The following is a 19,376-nucleotide window of genomic DNA, read 5'->3' on the forward strand; positions in this document are numbered from 1 at the left end:
TGTAAAACAAAATATTTTTATTCAATATATATGTGCCATGAGTTACACACCCACACCCACACACACACACACGTGCCAAACACCAGTAATAATCCAAGAGGCATGGCAGCATGGGAGTAAAGGACCAGGAAACTACCTGGTTATAGTGTCTTCAATGCATTTCTGAGGCGGTTCGGCCGATCGGATCACATCCCGAGGTTTTTTTTTTTTGCCTCGTGTGGTTCTGTGCGGCTGCTCACTGTAAACACACTCCTGTTCCCTTCATCCACCTTTCACCAAACTGAGCGTCTCCTCCTCCTCCTCCTTCGTCCTCAGACGGCAGCAGCACAGAGCGAGGTCCCAGCACCACCACCGCCTCTGCCTCGGCCTCCAACTCCACCTCCTGAGCCCACGGACCTCCCGCCCTCGCCCCAGCTCCCCCGTCTCCGCCTCGGCCCACAGCCTCTCCATTGCCCCCCCCCCCCCCCCCCCATCCACCCCCCGCTCAGGGGGTGAGCTCTGCTCGCCTCCCTGACAGTAGCGGAGTGACGCTGATGCAGTCTGGGTTCAACAGCGCACCACCTCCACCCCGACACCGCCTCTCCTCCCGCGGCTGTTTGAACTCTCCTCCATCCTCCGTCAGAGACATCTCTCCGTGCACTTTTAACCGGGGAAGTGAAGCCCAGGGCCCGAGGTGTTGCCGGCTGTACTATTGATAAAAGTACACTGTACATGTATACACAATGCTAGCCTGCTAATGTTTGTAAGAGGACAATCTGTAGAAACGTCCTAAGCTGTTCCCCCCCCGCCCCCCCGGCCTCTCCCTTTGTCCTCCCCCCTCACATTCTGCCATTTCTCTGCATCCTCCATCCTTTGACCTCTGACCTCGGTGACCCCGTGCCATCAACCCCCCGCCCCTCCGTCCCCCTTCGGTTCCTTCTGTAGTGCATGGCCTGAGTATGGTAGGATCACCTGGGGGTCGCCACGCCCTCCCACCTTTCACCTCCACTTCCGCAGACAAGGCATGAGGCTCATGCACGCGTACACTCACACTCACACACGCACTCACACACACACTCACAGACACGCACACACACACACACGGATGCATGATGATCCTGATGTATGTGGGAAGAAGCAGTCCACTCGGGGGTGTCATATTTGGACAGTTTCTTTCTTTGCCTGGGGTTGTTTTTAAATGGTTGGCGAGCTGTTTCACTCGGCCTTGTTTTAAATATTTGTTTTGTACTCCTGGGTCAGATGTTGTTGGATTGCCACGTGCGATGGATGTGACATGTGTCTGGTCCTGTGTGCTTGTATAATATATACATACCATACGAAGCAAAACACCCACGCATACACAGTTTATATATTAGTTTTTCCTTCTGTATAAAAAGTATATATAGATATATGTATATTAACTACAATGGTTCAGAAATCATTTATGGTGAGCTCATATCTGTCGGTGCAGTGGCAATATTTGCCGCTGCCTAAAGACAACAGATTTAGAGAAGGTGGTGTTTTTGTTTATCTTGTTTTTCCTTTTTTTTTTCCCCCCGCTGGAGTGTGGTGAGATTCCAGCAGCCACTTCCTCGTTCTCCTGCGTTGTCCGTATTCAGGATGTGGATGGATCTAGGGCATTGCTCTATTCCCCGTCTTTGTACCAACCTTGTCTGTAACAGCATTTCTGTGACAGTGCCGTGTCTCGACAAACACCTTTTTCCTCCCTCTCTCTCTCTTTCTTTCTTTCTCTCTCTCTCTCTTTCTTTCTGTGAAGAATTGTAGTTGATTTGTTTTCACATCCCCCCCCCCCCTTTTCCTCCCTGGACTCTGAGAAGTCCCAGCGGTGGTCTCCGGCACACCATTGACTGTCCCGTGTGCCGTGACCACTGATTCAAGTGTTAGCCTAGCTCTCTCTCTCGCTCTCTCTCTCTCTCTCTCTCTTCTGCCTGCAGCACATAGAGCCACTCGGTACAGTCTGTCGAATCGTCTTATTTACAGAGAGTACTCACTACAAAAAGAAAAGAAGAAAAAAAAAAAAAAACAACAAAAAACTGAATTTGTATATACAGTATAAATGCTCCTCACCAAAATTATGACTTGTATGACTTGTATGTTGTTTTTTATGTTGTTATGTTGATTATATTTTCCATGTTGTGTTCAAGGTATGTATATATGCAGACCCATGTACTGTTTATGAGCAAAAACAAAGATGACAAAGGGTGGGGAAAGAAGTAAAAAAAACAAAACAAAAAAAAAAACCTTAAGTCAGGGCAAAACTGATGTTTGTTTATGGATATTGTAGATGAGGATGATGATCAGCTTTATCCAGCCATATGTCCAATCTTACCTGTACAGTACAGTAGATGACAGCTGTATTATTGTAACAAGAACTAGTCATGTATAGTGTAACTATAGTTTGGAGTGCCTTTGCTTTCATACACCTTCGCCTTGTTTCCACCCTCACCCAGCTACCCCCCCTATCATCAGTGTCCCCCCCCCCCCCCCCCCCCCCATCAGCCATACACACATATACACATGTATTGACTCTCCCTTTGGTGCTGTTGAATGTCCTACTATCCTGCAACATGCTCACACACGCTCACTCTCCCACTCGACTCCACTTGTGCACCGTTCCCCACTTCAATGTGATTTACAAATGTTGCTCGTCATCAGGACGAGATCCTCCTGAGCTGCAAATACAGTGGACAAGTGTTTATTTTAATACATGTCTTTATATATATATATATATATATATATATATAAAAATCCCCTGGCATGGACTCCGGGGTATGAAGAAGTGAGTGGGTGGAGTTTCAAAAAGGCCTCACATACTGTCTATCGACAATGCGGTGAATATTTGTGTATCCCTCACAGTGTTGGTTCTGCTACCAAAGCCAAACTCTGATGTTAGTCGTGATGAGCCATCCTCTTGAGGCAATAACTCTCTTTTCCTCTCGCTGCGCATTCTGTTCTCTCTCTCTTGTCCTCCGGCTTTGTCTCTCGTCCCCCGTCCGCACGACGTCGGGAGGGAGGAATTCAGTAGCACCTAACGGGGTCGAGTCATGTAGCCTTTTCTCTTCCTGTCTCCCGCTTGCTGTAATTTTTGCATTCATGAACGTGTTGCTATACCCACCACCAGACGGTTTGACCACTTCGCCCTACTCCCGACTCCAGTTCAATTAAAACACAATGGCTCAACAAAAAAAAAAAAAAAAGCAAGTATTTATACTAGTATTTTATTCTATGCTTTACTAGTATAAATAATTGTGAAAAATGCCAACTGGGGGTTGAAGAAAAGAAGAATCTTATAAAAAAAAAAAAACTATAAAACATCATGTATAACAGTACTATGACTTGAATGCCTGTTTGTGACTGAAATTTTTTCTTTCATTTGTTTTTCTTTCTGTTTGTTTTTTTTGTTTTTTGTTTGTTTTTGTTCTTTTTCTTTAGTTTATGTGAAGGTATGCTAAATGTGCGCCTTTGTAAATATTCCCCTCTGCGTGCTCCGAGGAATAGTTCCCTGGTACTGTAATTTGCATTAAATAAAGAGTAGGATAGCCTGGAAATGATCACGAAATGTGTCCCTTTGCTCGTCTTTCGGTGCGTCTGCTTCGTAAACCAGTTATTTAGCAATGCCCAGAGTCCCTGCAGCTGCTCAGAGAGGAAGTACTTCCAATGCAGCATACTTTGAGTGAAGCTAAAAGCCTCTGATGGAGCCCAGAGTTAGAAAACCATTTTACATTTTCAACATCCAACCACTAACCATAATAAACTTGAATGTTGATATCTTTTTTTCAAGAAACATTCTATATCAGTTTTCAGCCATTTTTTTTTTTGAGGTAATATCCTCAGGTCGGTCTTGTTGTAGGTATGGCCACAGCATGGCGCTGTTGCTCTCATTTAGCTTTATGTGTCACTACACTAATATAACAGCACCTTTCGTCAGTTTCATTAAAAACATACAAAGATTTATTGGGTTTTTTTTAACAGCATCAGAGCACACAATGGGGGTAAAAAAAGATAATCTGGCATAACAAATGCATAAAAAGACCTTCCAGTTATTTCTATGTTCTTCAAAAATGTCCTCTCAGATGACAAACAAACAAAAATGAATGTGTGTATTCACAGACACGGATGCCATTTGTTCAGCACAACTGAATTGAACCCTAATGTGCAGTAATGTATCTGATTGTGACCTATTTGTGTGGCTGTCAAACACGCTGAGGCACTTCCATTGAAGTCAGGCTTATGTTTGAACGCAGCCCACACCACTTTCCTCTAAACAGATCAATCACAGTGAACAGCAGGCTTCAGAGGAGCTTAATCATTGCAAATGATCATTACTGATCATCTGAGTGGAGAAATCCTTTGAAAGGGCGATCAATACCACTGCATTATCCACATGCAGTGCATTACAATAAACACCTGAGATACACGGATATTTATACTGTTTGTTGTTAAGAATTTAGATTCATCTACAAACTTTCCTTTATTCAATGAAGGGAAATGAGCGGTGTGAGACCAGCAGTTTGCCCATGAGTGGAGGCAGTGAGAGGGGGATACGCAGACCAAAGAGGATTCAGGAGAGAGAAGGAAGATGATCTGAAGTGGAAATCTTCAAGGCGAAAATGGCAAAAGAAAAATCATTAATTTGGGGCCTTGATCTAGTTTACCAATGTCTGTGAAATTGCACTCTTTGTGGCCCCTGAACTGAAATATATTTGATCTATATTAAAAGTCATAGTAGGATGGAGATATATTATAGTTGATGAAATATTACAAAACGACATTTGAGTGTCATTTCTGTCAGCTTAAAGAAGTTTCTAATACGCAGGAACATTGAAAATGTAAAATAAATGTTTGCTTTATACTTCATTCTGTGAAAACTACAAGGGGCACGCCGAAAGAGAACGCGGCTCCTTTCCTTTTTCTGTCCATGCCGAGGGGACGGCTCTAGTCGTCTTTACTGACCACCTCCATGATGAGAGGTGAAATGGTGTCGGGCTGCATGTCCTGTATCTGCAGGATCTGTTTGCTGTAGTCCTCGGTCATCGTCCTCATCTCTGTGAAGCAGGCGATCACTTTGGGGTACAGTAAGCTGAAACAACGCCAGAGACGAAGAGAGACTGTCTGTCCGGGTTTCGTCTGCATGAGAGACGAATGAGATGAGATTGAAGTTTTCACTCACTGCTTTTCTGGATCCGTCCTCTTGCAGTCAATCCAGGTGTTCAGCGTGAGCGCCAGGTTCTCCTGGATCCGGTCGACCACGCCGTGTTGAAGCACCCCAGGGCGATCTGGAAAGATAACCTCACTTCAGTTGAAATGGAAACTATTTAAGGTTTGTTCAGTTTACTCATTTCATAAACGTGTGTTTGACAGCGACTAGGATAGAACGTCTGCTTTTACCAGGCGAAAACAACGACATGGCCTGGATGAGCACGTATTCCTCCTCGTGCAGCTCCAGCCTCCTCAGTGTTTGGTGCAATTTCAGCAGGGACTCCAGAAGGAGTGGCTGGAAACCCGCTGAAATACAACGCAAACCAGGTCGGTGACTTGACTGGATTGTAAAAAATGATAACAGAGATTCAGTCGAGCAGCAATGAGGCGGTAGCTGCAGATGTCTTACATATTCTGTCTTGCTCCATTGTAATGTTTTATTCACACTGTATCTACAAACAAAATACACTGACAGAGACATTTCTGAACACATACTAGAAATGTCGTCTACCCCCATGTCTGGATAGTGTATTTACAAGGGATTGCACCACTTGCCTCTGATTTATTTATTTATTTATTTTTCTCATTTCCCAAAGTAAATTTACGGTACATGGCAGTGATTTGCTTCAGGAGCCATCATGTTAAGGTGACTGTCATGGCTTCAGCTTTTAGAGCCATGAAGGAATCAGTCGTAATCCCGAGAGGGTATATGAACATTGAGCTGATCGTTTTGAGCAGGAGACTGCGAGCTGTCCGCGAGCCAAACGTTTTTGTCGAAGACGGTGATTATGTGAACCGCGATGACCGCGATTAATCTTTGAGCACACCAGGCCAGTTGGACGACATTCTGACATCTTCCCACAGGAGTCACGTTACGGCTCCGACAAGAGGTGAATGACGGCGCACGTATGCCACAACATCGCGAACTACGTGGATACGTGAGTAAATAAACAGTCTTTTCCTCGTTGTTGCTGTTGACTCTTGTTTTCAGATACGGGTACCGTCAACCGCCTAAAAACACCTGCGGGGGTCATCTTGGGCGTGACCGTTTGTGTCAGAGAGAACAAAACATCCACTTTCCCTTGCTGTTACTTCATGACGCCACCAGGTCATGTTTTGTTTTGTTTTGTTTTTTTTTTAGAACAGATCCAGTTTGAATGAAATTATCAGCATGCTGGCAGTGCTGCGTCTTAAAATCACAGCGTCTTCACACGTCTTAGAGGCCTTTGTTTATTGTACTTTTGCACGACTGGAATTCCTCAGACAGGTCATCCTGGTACACGTCTGCCTTTTTAAAAGATGAACATCAGAGCATTCATCCGGGAAGTTTTCCAAAAAAGCAGAAAGATCTGATTCCACCTCTGAACTTAATAAGTCTGCGGTCACTGTGACGAACTGCAAAATTAAGTAATGGATAATTCATATTGAAAACTCATCTCGTCTTATTCGCCCATTCAGCTTGTTTATATCAAAAGGTTTTCATTAATCCTCTGTCAACTGACAATCCGACCTCAAATCTTAACAGACATAGTGAATATATAGGATATATTTTTGTTTCCTGTTAAAATCGATGAAAACAGGTAGCAGAGCAGCATTAAAAACTCTTTTCTCTGCCTCTACTTGATGTATTAATAGGCTTTTATGGATGTTCACTTGCTCTTGAGTGGCAACCAATATTAGACAAGTCACTAAACTATCTATTTCTAGAGAGACGTACAGTAACAGAGTCCAGAGGGCTGCTGCACCTTTCATGACCAAAACAACATCGTTCTTTGCCACAAAAATGATTTGGCCAGGCGCTGCAGTTAACCTTAACTATAGCTAATATTGCCGATTATACAATTCAAGAATAACAATTAAAAACCAGACATTTTATTACCATTTTACCAAATCTTTAGAGATCACATTTAATTTCTGTCTACGTATCAAAACGTACAGGCGAAGCAGGAATGTCGGCACGTTGAAGACAGACGAGTTGATTCACACTGAGCTGTTCTTTTAAACAACAGAACTATAAAAAAAAAAAAAAAGAAAGAATAAAGCAACCAGAAAATGTATACAAATATCTGCACAGGCCTGTTTGCACGGTGCGGGTTCTCACCTCGTACTGCGTCGCCAAGGCAATATGTCATATTTCCACATATCCAGTTGTTGGCTTTCGAGTTGAAAACCATGTTGAAGCGGATCTGCATAATTTCAAACGTGGCTCCCTTGAGCAGTGATATTTGGTCCCCCATGCTTAGACACCTGGGAAAAGAGCAACCTGATATGAGATTCTTTCAAGGCAAACTAAATAAATAAATAAGCAAAACAGACAGTTGACACACAAGTCACATGTTTACCGGAAAGCCTGAAAGCTTTTGGAGAACCGAATGATGTCCTGGATCATGTACGTTGTGAGGTCGAAGGGCTCAGTGGTGGATTTGATGACCTCCTGCAGGTTTCTGTCTATAGACTGTAAAAACAGACGTTGAGACGGCGGGGGTGACGGACGTCGTCATCGTGTGCTGCGGTCAATCACACACCTTGAAGCCTCTGAAGCAGGAGAACGTCGAATCAAACGTGCTGCGGTGGCCGCTCAGCAGCTCCTGGATCAGCGCTTCCTGCCGAGATGAAAGCTGTGACGCTGCACTTCGCATCCTCTTCTCCTGGATACGAATCCTCCGCTCCAATATCTGTTCTTCTGACATGACCACTGTACCGGTTGCACACAAAAAAACATGTACTGAATGTCCCACAAAGAAAACACACAATGTTTGTAATGAAAAATGGCATAAATACTCCAACTGCAGATATGATGCAAATACAAATGCTGTGTCAACATACACATATAAGCATTACATTGATAAAAACTATCAGAGTATCAGATTTCCTCTCATTATTTCCTGCCACTTTGATTAAAAAAAAAAAAAAAAAAAAATTTCACATGCAAAACAGCTTGTTCCTGTTGGACCTGGATGTGACTTACTCTCTCCACGCATGCCGATGGCCTGGCATTTGTGAAAGCGGCAAGCTTGACATGAGCGGCGGCTGTTTTTTGTTATGGTGCAGTTATTTAGGACTGGACAGTGGAGCTGAGTGGACCTCTTGATGGCACGTCTGAAGAGCGACAACAGAAACAACAGTGGTAAAACTGTTCTCATCTCAGAGAAAGTAAAGTAAGCTGATAAATGAACTTAGATAACGAGAAGTGATTAATTCAATTTATGAATACAGACTGCATGGCATTTAAAGCGGCAATGACTTGATACTGATATAACTATGACAGAAACGTGATCAGTATGGGACACCACACATCAGCTGTACTCTTCCCTAACACAGGCAGGCCTCAGGGGCGTGTACTAAGACCCCTTCACTTGTCCCTTCAGAGAGACCACCGGACAAAGTCCATAAGACAATAACGTGGACACCAACAGCACAGAGACAAAGGGAACGTTGCTTCTGTAAGATTGAAGCCTCTAAAGCCCAAAGAAAAAGCAGAACTGATAGCGAGCCTACGAAAGTTGCTTGATGAATTTTTCAACAATGTCCGTGCCTTTTACCAGATTGAGAAATTCTCTCAAATCCAAGGTTTGTTTTGAGGAATCATTCATCTTAGACGCTCCCTTGTTTGTGGACGAGCAACAATAATCAATGCACAGTCTGGGTTTAATCATTATTCCGGCCATCTGAAAAACCAGCACTGAACACACACAACTTTGATAAGAAATTGAACACATTTCAAAAACATTTTGAACGTTTCCTTGCTGTTCTGTGTGAGATTCAGTGTGATGCTCACAGAAACACTGCAGGTATCAAAACCTCTTCACCTGAAGAAGCTCTTGCAGCCTTCGCACGTCAAAGCGTTGAAGTGGTAACCCCGGGCCAGATCCCCGCACACGCCACAGACCTTAGGCTCCTCTTCGTCTGTGACCTTTTCCCCCTCCTCATCCTCACCCTCGTCCTCTTCGTCTTGCAATGTGATCCACGGATAGAGGAGCTCCTCTCCAGCGTCTTTGTCGTTCATGTTCGCCTGGGGATGTTTACAAAATAACTGACACCATTACCTTCAAACTGACTCCTTTCTAATGCTCGACTTGTTGGGTAGAAGTACAAAGGTGAACGTGTTAATCTTATGCACAAATAACTCCGTGAGATTGATTTCATCTGTCATCATTCTGCAACTGACTGAACACGTGTGATGAGCCCCAGTGTCACGAGGTGTCTCTTCCTTCAGACTTGAATAATGTATACCGTCTAGGTTTTCTGTACCGATACTCGTCAATGTCAAACAGCAGACCGTCCGTTTGTGATTTGTATTTGATATCGAATATAACAAATAAGAGAAGGTCAATTTGAAAGTCTTGAGGTGCTGGTCAAGATTTTTCGCTCTCTTCATGTGATCCCAGACTGACTCGATGACGATAGGATGAACAATGTGTGGGGCTAAGATATCATGCATTACATTTTTCTTTAATACCACCACATAATATTTGATGTCATTGGTTGTGAATGATTGGGAATTAGGGTAGTTCACTGCAGAATAACCGACCAGGTGGTACATTTAATTTGCCATTAATATAAAAAAAATCAAAAAATACATACATACATACATACATGAATGACTGAATGAATAAATAAATAAATAAATGAACGAATAAATGAAAGAATGAATGAATAAATAAATAAATAAATAAATAAATAAATAAATAAATAAATAAATAAATAAATAAATAAATTTCAACCCACCAGAAGGTGAGGCCCAGGGGCTGATTCCAGATGTCCAAACAGCTGAGCAATGAACCCAGGTGAGCCGGTCAACAGGTGAGAAGAGCAAGGTGTCGCCGCAGCTGATGTGTTGGATTCTTTTTTCTTTTTTCTTTTTCATATATATATCAGCGAAGGAGGCTGCATGTGTCCTCGCCTGCAGATCTGTGAAAGGAAAAGTAAAAAGTGCAGCTCCACCCACACTGACAAAACAGACGCAAACCTTTTGTTGGCACAGTGGAAAAGAACGAGGCAGATCATAACTCTGCGGAACAATGACTCTGGCGTGGCGGGTGTCATGAGGGGTCAATACAGTGCAAATGAGGTGTTTTAAAAGGAGTCCTGCGATTTGCTCTATTATTTCTTCATGAAGGTTTTCAATTTAGTTTGATTTGCATTTTCTTTGTCAAAAAAATAGTCAAGTCCGTCCTGCTAATCTCTTCAATAATCTCAAACCAAGTGTTCTGAGAAGAAGGGTCCCTCTGGTCAGTGATGGGTGAAGTGGAGAATTATGGGGAGGTGTTTGTCATTTCGTGGAATACTCTCAGGAAGCTCACCCAAATACAATGATGGATACAGTCCCTGAGGATCTTTTGTACAATTTTCTGCTTTTCGAGAATACTTGTATGTTTCAACGGCTCCCAAAATGTGATGATGTCTGAGAGGGAGAGTCCAATATATTATGACAAAACGAATTAAAAAAAATACTCTTTGGTATCTGGCCTACATAATTTGCTTTCTTTGCAATTCGTGTTCTGAAAGTTTAGAATATTCTTCATAGTTTGTATGACTTGCTCAATGCTGCATGACCCATTAGGGCAGGGCCTGTGTGAGAATGGTTTATATTTCTAATGTGTCTTCATTACACTTATCCAACAATAATTCTTGCAAAGAAAAAAGCATGTTTTAGCAAAATATTCATCATTTAATTGTTTGTTCGGATTTGTTAGCGGGCAACAAAACGATTCAATCCTGCAAGGAAAAGGAAACCCTCTGATGCACAATAATGCACAACAACTAGTGTTCTAGTGCTGTATATTTAAAAAAATGTGTATTTCCATCAAAAGCTAGGGTGACATCCTCAGCAAAATGTTGTATTTTAAAGTTTCAGAAATAAAAAAAAAACTCATGTTTGATACCTGTAGATATGTCTGGTCTTCATTATTAAAATAAATATGATTTGAGAGGAAAAACCGATCATTTAGTGCTGTCGATGGATTAATAAAATAACAAATTAATCGTGCAATTTCCTGTAATTGATTGCATTGTTTTCCTACTTAAAGGTATACAGGAGGATTTTCAGGAATTTTAGGAAAGAACCGCCCTCTCCACCGTTTGAAAAAAATGCGCATGCGCAACGCTGTACCTGCTCCGGAGACGGAACGCCTCCTAAAACGCGTGCGAGAGACGTGACGAGCCCAGTTCTCCTCGTGCACGCTCTGTTTACAAGTCACAAGTCGGCATCGCTCACATAAGCTCACTTTACAAGAAGATTTGCACCAGAAGGGGTGAAACTGTGTAAAAATGTCCGAGAATAATGCGTCGGGTCGGCCAGCGGCATTATGAGGACCGTGTGGAGTGAGCTGCGCGCAGGGACGAGCACGTACGACGGGCTTACGTCATATATCACCAGAATGATTGACAATTGGGAGGACCAGTTATTTTGATGATCCACCCGGAAGAAGAAAATCCTCTACTATACCTTTAAGACTGAAGCTTGTAACGTACATTTATTCAGTAAATACCATGGAATTAATGTAGACTCAACACACATAAACTATGTAAATTCAAAGACGATTTTGGTCACTTTGTTTTCGCTTTGAGTAGATGCTGTTTCTCTCTTCAGAAACAAACAAACAAACAAACAGGGCACGCACGTACGCTGTTGTTACTTCAGATGCAACGTAGTAACATAACCGTTAATGTTCTTTTTACAATTGATGTGACTTTGGTAAAACGTTGCATAAGTCTGATCTTATTTATCGTGTTGAACTAGTTTTTGTTTACTACCTTGCTACACTTTCGTTCTTTACTGACGCCTCCTTCGCTGCTCTGGATTTGCCAATTCTTCATAAGACCAAAATGAGTGTTTGAAGCGAGAAATACAGTCTGTGCATGTGCTTCCGTGTGTTGCAGGGGAACCCAAACGTGTATTTCTGATCAAACTTATCAGAAATGCAGAATTCTTCTAATTTTGAAGTGTGACTTCACTCTCAAAACCCTGCTGAGTGATAAACTCACCCTGTTCCTTCTGCGTGTATTTGGTGTTGTTCTGCCCTCTAGTGATACAATCTAGATGATCACTTTACGTACAAGGAGATTTTTTTTTGAATTTCTTTAATTAGATTTATTTTATTTTATACAAACAAGAACACATCATATTGTTTAACTTAGTGCCCCATTGGAAGGAAAGAGATTTATTAAAATGCCAGAGATTTCTGCAAATGTGTAGAATCTCCTCAGGAAGAGACGGGTAGTTTATACATTTATGTCAAGTTGTCCTTTTATCAAATGTTTACACACTTGCTGCCATAAAGAATCAAACTTAACAATGAACCAATAAATCTAAAGCCTTGACAACATTTAAGAATAAACAGACTTTTATTCGAGGCCTATATTCACTCAGTGTCAGTGTGATGCTGCTGGGCTTCTTTCCTCCGCCGGGTTCAACATCTCCTCCAGGAGTTGTCTGGAGGCTCTCTCAGAGGGCCGGACCGGCTCTGGGGCCTGCAGAGTACCGAGCTGGACCTGGGAAGGCTGTGCAGTCTGCTGGATGACGCTGCGAGTTGCCTGCAAGTGGAGGCGCTGCTTCTGGTGCACTGGAGAAGAAGTGGAAGGGGGGGGGGGGGTCAACCCAGAGAGGGAAACACCACCTTCATTTGTCACGGTTCCTAATAGCTCCTGGTAAGAATTGTGTGTGTGTGTTTTGATGAAAGTGATAAATAATGCACTTAAAAAAAAAAGTCCCACCTCTTTTCTTGACGTTTATCTTCCCCAACTCAGGGATGAGGAAACTGTACATCAACTCGGACACGATCTCCTCCGACTGAAGATCACTGCGGCTGACGACACACACAGAACAGTTTCAAGATCCCGAGGTTCGAATTCCTCAAATGCGACGCATCAGCAGACGTTGCGTTACCTCTCCTCCATGGCATAAGCAATGTCATTGACTTCTCTCATCTTCTTGTGGATCTCCTCTCTGGCCTGCAGGCCAGCTTCTTCGTCAATGGTTACGAGGATGACGTCCTCCAAATACGAGTCCACAGTCTGCTGGTGTACCTGCACCACCTTTGTCAGGACGTTACACACAAGACGACTAACTGCCCGGCTATATCGTGATACACCTCAATTCATCATCTTATTGGCCCACTCGGAACAGAAAAAAGTCCCACATGGACGTACTTGTCTGAAGACCTCGTCTTCCTCCCTGCGTCTGCGCTCCTCCACCTGTCTTCTTCCACTTTCCTCGGCCTCGCGGAGGCGGCGGTCTCTCTCAGCCAGCAGCACGATGGCGTGAATCCTTCGCTCCTCCTGGAGACGGGTCAGTTCCTTGGACATGGTGTCGAACAGCTGCTCGAGCTCTGTGCCCACAACTCCAGCTTGAGACGCATGCACTTGAGCGATCTGAAGGACAGAGAGAACAAGGGGGGGGGGGGGGGGGGGGGGATCGTTTGAAATATGTGTTTAAAAAAAAAGAAAAAGAAGCCGGTGTTTCACCTTGAGACTTTGCTCGTCTCTCTGTCTTTTCAGTGTCAGCACAAGCTCTTTTTCAGACTCCAGAAGCTTCTGCTCATCGGCCTGCAGGCCGTGGACGGTCCTCTGCTCCTTGATGAGGTCCATGTGGTTTTCTTTGCCTTTAAACATCTACACAACGACACACAAACAGAGAGAGACGGACAAATGTGAAGAGAGAAGTCTTTACGGTAGCATAACATTAATGCAGGTGAGCCGAGACGTCCACACCTCATACTGGGTACTTCTTCCTCGGAGTAACTTCTGCAAGTGAATGACGGCAAGCTCTGTCTCCTCGTCCCCCTGCAGAAGACAGTTATTAACGGCTACGCCTTCAATACGGTATATATGTGATTGGAAGCGAGAGCGATGAGCCGACCTCGGGCGGCTGCTCCACACTGGGAGTGACAGGACGAGGAACTGGCTTTTCCCTTTTGACCAGAAGCTTCAACTGTCTCTCTGGTTGTTTCTTGTTCGGTTCCTCGATCCAGTCCTGTTGGAGGCATGTTGATCAGAAAGCTTCACGCAAAACATGGGTTATATGTTCATCGTTCCCGTTTTACCTGGTATTTCCTCATGCAGTCCAGGGAGCTGGACACCGGGGGCTGGCTGACTTTGGGTTGAGACTTTTTCAGCGTTTCTTTGTGGGCCGAGGCCTTTAGTCCCGCTTCCACCTCCTGCAGCCCTGTCGTTCACATCGAGCTTAAAATGAACTGAACGGTGAAGTGATGCTGTTTGCGTGCGTCAGAAAGAAAAGAAATCTCGATACTGACCTTCATAGGTGTCTAGGAGGCTTTCAAACTTTTTGGTCTTTTGGTTGTTGAGTACATCCCCGCGGATCTTAGGGACAAAGGCCGGACAGTCTCTGACAAGTCCATGTGGTGCAAACTTCCTGTCCATGTTTTTCCTCTTGGCCTCCAGCTTTCTCACTGCTTTAGGGAATAAAAAAAAACAAAAAACCTCGATATTATCTCAAACCTCAAACTGCACATGTATGATCCAAATATTCTGCCAGGAGATGATTTGTCTTACACCTCATGTAGTCATTGTGGGCTTTCTGTTGCCTCGCCTCCTTTTCCTTTTGGAGCTTCAAAAACATCTGCATCACTCTGGACTCGGAGAAGCCGCTTTGAGCCTCATGCCTCTCTCTCAGCAGATCCTTCAGCACAGCGAGACGAGCATCTTGCAAACTGCCAAGCAAATGGGCACAAAACCAAAAAAAATGCACATGCTGCACAACCCTTCATGTGTTCATCATAACACATACGTTATACCCTAATAGCCTTGGTTTACTTAGAAGTTCAGTTTTAGGATTTAGGACAGGACTCTTTTAAGTTTTAAGTTTAAAAAAACAGTGGATCATTTCCTTTTCATCCAGTATTCCTGCTCGGTGGAAGAATTCTTTGGGTTGATTTACTGTTCACAGACTAAAGGGGTTCACCTCAAATCACTTTATTCACACGTGAAACTCTAACATATTCACCACTCATTTCACTTGTGGTAGGTTCAATGTATCCTTGTATGTGCCTGTAAGCAACCCGAAGCACCGCATCATTGCCAGGCAGCTCTACTTTGGTAGCTGATCCGTCGAGTGCAGGAAAGTGCAAAGTATGTTTCCACTCACTTCTGGATTTCTTCATTTCTGTAAGTCCACTCCTTGGCCTCCATCTCCTCTATCATACGCCATCTCTTTTTCAGCTGGCTGGGATCGTTCAGTGGAGGAAGGCTGGCCTCCCAAACTCGTTTGGCCCGAAGCCTTTCTATCAGTTCCACCTCTGCGAGACCAGCAGGAAGACCGTGACCTGCAACACAGTTATAATGATCAAATATACATAATCATAGGCGTGGACTCTTTATTCAACCAGGAAAAAAAAAAAGACTGGAGACGTATAGCTTTGACGACACTAGTTTACAACCGGTTTGTTGTACCCCAAGTCAAAGCTGCCAGTTGCAGGAGTTCTGAGGGACTGGTCCCCGGCTGCACCACATACTGAGGGCTGTAAGGATCCGTCTGTGTCTCACTCTCCCTGTAGTCTGTTTGCACCCCCACTGTGACATGGCTCGGCTGCTCCTCAGCATGTCCTGCACCGGTTAGGAGGTCTTCTCTAAGGGGAATCAAGTAGACATATTTGCTTCCCAATTAAAAAAAAAAAAAAAAAAAAGCGGGGCTCCAAAGAAATTGTTTGACATTTTGAAGAATCAGTAGCTCTTACTTTGGCAATGCAAAAAACCCATCTGGAAGAAACTGATATCCAGGGGGATTCAGGGGGCTACGAGAAATGAACATCAAAGATTCTCTCAAAACCCCAAATTGAAATTAAAAATCATGTTTATGGCAGTGAGGGTTTGCTTGTCAAACAAATAATACAAACACAGCACCGTAGCATTAGACTAGACACTGGTAAATCAAACCGCTTGTAATATTTCCAGTAGTCTGATCCGGTCACTTGGCACTCGTTGTTTTTCAGCCACGACTGAGTATTGGGACGAACCCTGTGAAGAAAACAACTACACTCACAAAGCGGCAAATAAGCTGAACACAGGATCAAATATAAACTAGAATACAGTTTATTCTTGTAATACAAAAGGAGTTGCTGCTGGGTGCATGCTGTGTTACCCAGCCAGCTGCTGCAGGGCCTCTTGGCGCTGTTCTTGATGGACTCTGTAGTGATGATCTCTGTAGGCCGGTACCGGGCCTGCAAGGTCCAGTTTAATGGTGTAGCGTGGGCTGTCACTAAACATCGATGTGAACTCGGGCACTCTCCTCTGATCGAGACAAAGACGGTGGATATTGGAAAGTGCATTTCACATTTCATATTTTGTCTTATTATTTGGGATGACATTAAAAAGTGAATACAAAGTGGAAATATCGATCCAGATTCTATTCACAGCAACTGCCCACTTCACTTTACATTCATAGATTTTAAAGTTTACAAATAAGTTTGTTTTCACCACATTATCTTATCTTGTGTCTGAGATAACGAGACTTACGACCCTGTTGCTGGAGCCATAGGCTTTGACAGTGGCCCTGGCATGGTCTTTCTGTGATGACAGAGTGTACACAGGGTCTGGGGAGGTCAACAATGGAGGTCAATGGCCGCCGCGTATCCAAACATCTTTGCATCACTGAGTTTCACTCACCATATAAGTAGTCGTATACGCGTTCCTGCTTCACTACCTTACTGGCATCGCGATTCTTGGTGATGCTGACGGTGGCAGACGAGCTCATTTTGGCTGTTTCTTGATGGAGTCGACGTGACACTGTAACCATGGAGACGGTAAACTGATCGAGCGGAAGGGGGAAGCGCTGCGCGGTGGTGCGTTCAGGGACGCACGAAAATAGATAAACGCACATCTCATTCGGAAACTGATACATGAAAACAAAAAAACTATTTATGCTGATTACATTATGGTTACAAAGTTAATATCTTGGTTCAAAAAAATGATTCAACATATATGAACACACTGCTGTTTTCTTTTTTCGATAGCTTGCAAATTAAACATGTTAAACTAATTAAATATTGACTGTAATGTAGGTAATGAAACAATGTCACTGCTCATGTCTGATATATATTGAATTTCTATGTACGAGCACATTTCTGTGTCCATTTTCTTTGTTCGACTTTTGTGGATACAGAATATGTCAACTATTCTTATACTGTCATATGCTGTTAATGCCGCCAGGGGTCCCTGTCGGTTTGTTTTTATTCTTCTCTGACTTTCACAATAATGAAGACAAGTTGTATTGCACGAATGTTTTAATGATTGCTCGTCTCCTCTGTCTCATCTGAGTGTTTCGTGTATGTGTTTTTACTGTAAAGCATTTTGTTCTTGAAAGTGCTATATAAACTAGAGGTTTGAATTTCCGGAAGAAAATGCATGTAAATTCCTTGTGGCATTCACATAATAAAGTTATTATTATTATTATTATTAATAGTATATAATACTATAGATTCAGACACGCATCATCCAATTGCTATTACTTTTAAAGTGCCAGTATCAGCTATAACTGTCTGATAGACCTGGAGAGGATTAATATATTTCAGTAATAGTAGTAGTAGTAGTGCAACTAGTCATGGCTCAGATGGTAGAGTGAGTCAGTCTCCAATCCAAAGGTGTGATTAAACCTTCTGACACTGCTGGAGTGATGAAAACTAAAAATAGAAGTTACGTCTGTTTACTGAAGATAAATGCATGAATCAGTTTCTCCAAATCAGATGCTGAACAGACAGTGGACCGAGGACGGAGCCATGTGGAACTCTGCACGTGTTTTTATTGATCTTGGACTTGAAGTTACTTTTTCATTCACATGTGCTGCTTTATTAACTTTGAACCAGCTCTTCTCACTGTGCAACAACGCACCATTCTATAACTCAATGATTTCATGCTTTCAACCATCAAATATGTTTGATTTAAAGTCGATCGAGCCTTGTCTGTACATTTTCGTCTTCACATAATTCATTTTAATGTAACTTTATTAGTCATTTTTAATAATCACACTCACAATTTGTTGGTGGTGACATTTTCTTGATTCGTCTTGAGACATCCCTAATTTCTATGCTGTGACCACAGGAAAAACAAATGCCAATAATATATACATGATCTTATTTTACCTCGTATTTTACCGGTACGTCCTTTTTGTAACCTCGAAGGAGTGCAGAGTCTGTTGCTTTGAGCTGTCTTCACTCATTGTTTCCATTTTGTAACCCAGTATTCATTTTAATGTGGGGAGCAGCAGGAGTTGATAAATACAGCATGTGCAAGACCGATCAGAAATAGCAGATGTTAAAAAGGGCCTGACGCTGTGATGGGGCCTCATTTGGCCCTTTTCGACAACACGTGGGCAGAACATGCAGCAATAACGAACTGTAGTCGAGCTGCGGGCCAAAGCGATGAGCATTCCAGCAACAGAGATGTAAAAGTCAATAAATTCAAAGTGGTGGTGCAGTCATCAATGTGCATGTGCTGGAAACTGGTTCACCTTTCCTATCCTCCAACTATACTCCACAAGGACCACACAACATGCCTCCACCCTACAATGTGATTATTCTATAATCAGCTGTAACAGAATTATCTGTCAATAAATTAAACAACAGATAAGCGCACTGATAATCCGAACTGCATCTCTGCAAAAGGCTGGTGAATGACAGCTGGTGAACTTTGTCTGCCCTGACAACCGGCGGGCTGTGAGCCAACAGAGGAGCAGAAAATGGGTCAGGAGAGATTATGCTTCACGTACTGATGGAGACAATAAATATTAGTTCCCCGTTGCTTGTTGTTCGGATAGTCAGATGGAGATGAATTTGGCCAAAGCCTCTTTGAGCCACTTAGAATGATTATTATAATCAGATTAGAGTGTATTTATTTGTAAATCAAATCCCTCTCATTGATTTATTGAGCTGACGAAAACTCAGTATCATAACACCCATTCTACTGGCTGCTGCCTGATCAGGTGAAAACAGTACTGTAAGTAATGTTTGAATGAATGTGTCCCCCATGGTGCACAGTAGTGTTGCGGTGATTCTCTGACTCAGTCATGTTCTCAAAATGAGATCTCAAAGCAATGAATAATCACAGGCTCACAGAGTTTGTATGTCTTGTGAATACCCAGCTCATGTTGATGATCAGTTCTTTTATCAAACACGGTAGAAATTGAAATATTTTCAGACTTGTGGCCACAACTTTAGTCAAACTGC

At 43.0% G+C, this 19,376-nt stretch overlaps 3 protein-coding genes across 4 annotated transcripts in view; 1 reads left to right on the forward strand and 2 right to left on the reverse strand.

The window, feature by feature from the left end:
- gsk3ba (glycogen synthase kinase 3 beta-a) overlaps positions 1 to 3,660 on the forward strand; it is a 29,955-nt gene extending 26,295 nt beyond the window's left edge. For both annotated transcript variants that reach the window (XM_080498050.1, XM_080498051.1), the window contains exon 11: positions 316 to 3,660. In XM_080498050.1, coding sequence (XP_080354176.1) covers positions 316 to 386 — 71 coding nt within the window. In that variant the 3' untranslated portion in view covers positions 387 to 3,660. The remainder of the gene's footprint in view (positions 1 to 315) is intronic.
- Positions 3,661 to 4,935: 1,275 nt separating this feature from the next.
- On the reverse strand, positions 4,936 to 10,041 carry nr1i2 (nuclear receptor subfamily 1, group I, member 2; the record flags this gene model as incomplete). The annotated part of the gene is made up of 9 exons (XM_080498207.1): positions 9,928 to 10,041; positions 9,009 to 9,211; positions 8,168 to 8,298; positions 7,725 to 7,894; positions 7,542 to 7,654; positions 7,301 to 7,446; positions 5,389 to 5,505; positions 5,171 to 5,276; positions 4,936 to 5,080 (listed from the first exon to the last, which is right to left on the reverse strand). Exons 2-9 carry the CDS (start codon positions 9,203 to 9,205, stop codon positions 4,936 to 4,938), a joined length of 1,125 nt encoding a protein of 374 aa, XP_080354333.1. The 5' UTR covers positions 9,206 to 9,211; positions 9,928 to 10,041.
- A 2,532-nt stretch (positions 10,042 to 12,573) lies between these two features.
- Positions 12,574 to 16,909, reverse strand: cfap91 (cilia and flagella associated protein 91; the record flags this gene model as incomplete). The annotated part of the gene is made up of 17 exons (XM_080498208.1): positions 12,574 to 12,764; positions 12,916 to 13,007; positions 13,088 to 13,236; positions 13,351 to 13,572; positions 13,666 to 13,812; positions 13,912 to 13,983; positions 14,060 to 14,173; positions 14,244 to 14,365; positions 14,454 to 14,612; positions 14,713 to 14,870; positions 15,305 to 15,482; positions 15,610 to 15,762; positions 15,894 to 15,925; positions 16,093 to 16,173; positions 16,298 to 16,446; positions 16,672 to 16,722; positions 16,841 to 16,909. 17 exons carry the CDS (start codon positions 16,907 to 16,909, stop codon positions 12,574 to 12,576), a joined length of 2,139 nt encoding a protein of 712 aa, XP_080354334.1.
- Between the last annotated feature and the right edge of the window lie 2,467 nt (positions 16,910 to 19,376).

This window comes from Blennius ocellaris (genome assembly GCF_963422515.1).
Source record: "Blennius ocellaris genome assembly, chromosome: 6".
Taxonomy (NCBI): Eukaryota; Metazoa; Chordata; class Actinopteri; order Blenniiformes; family Blenniidae; genus Blennius; species Blennius ocellaris.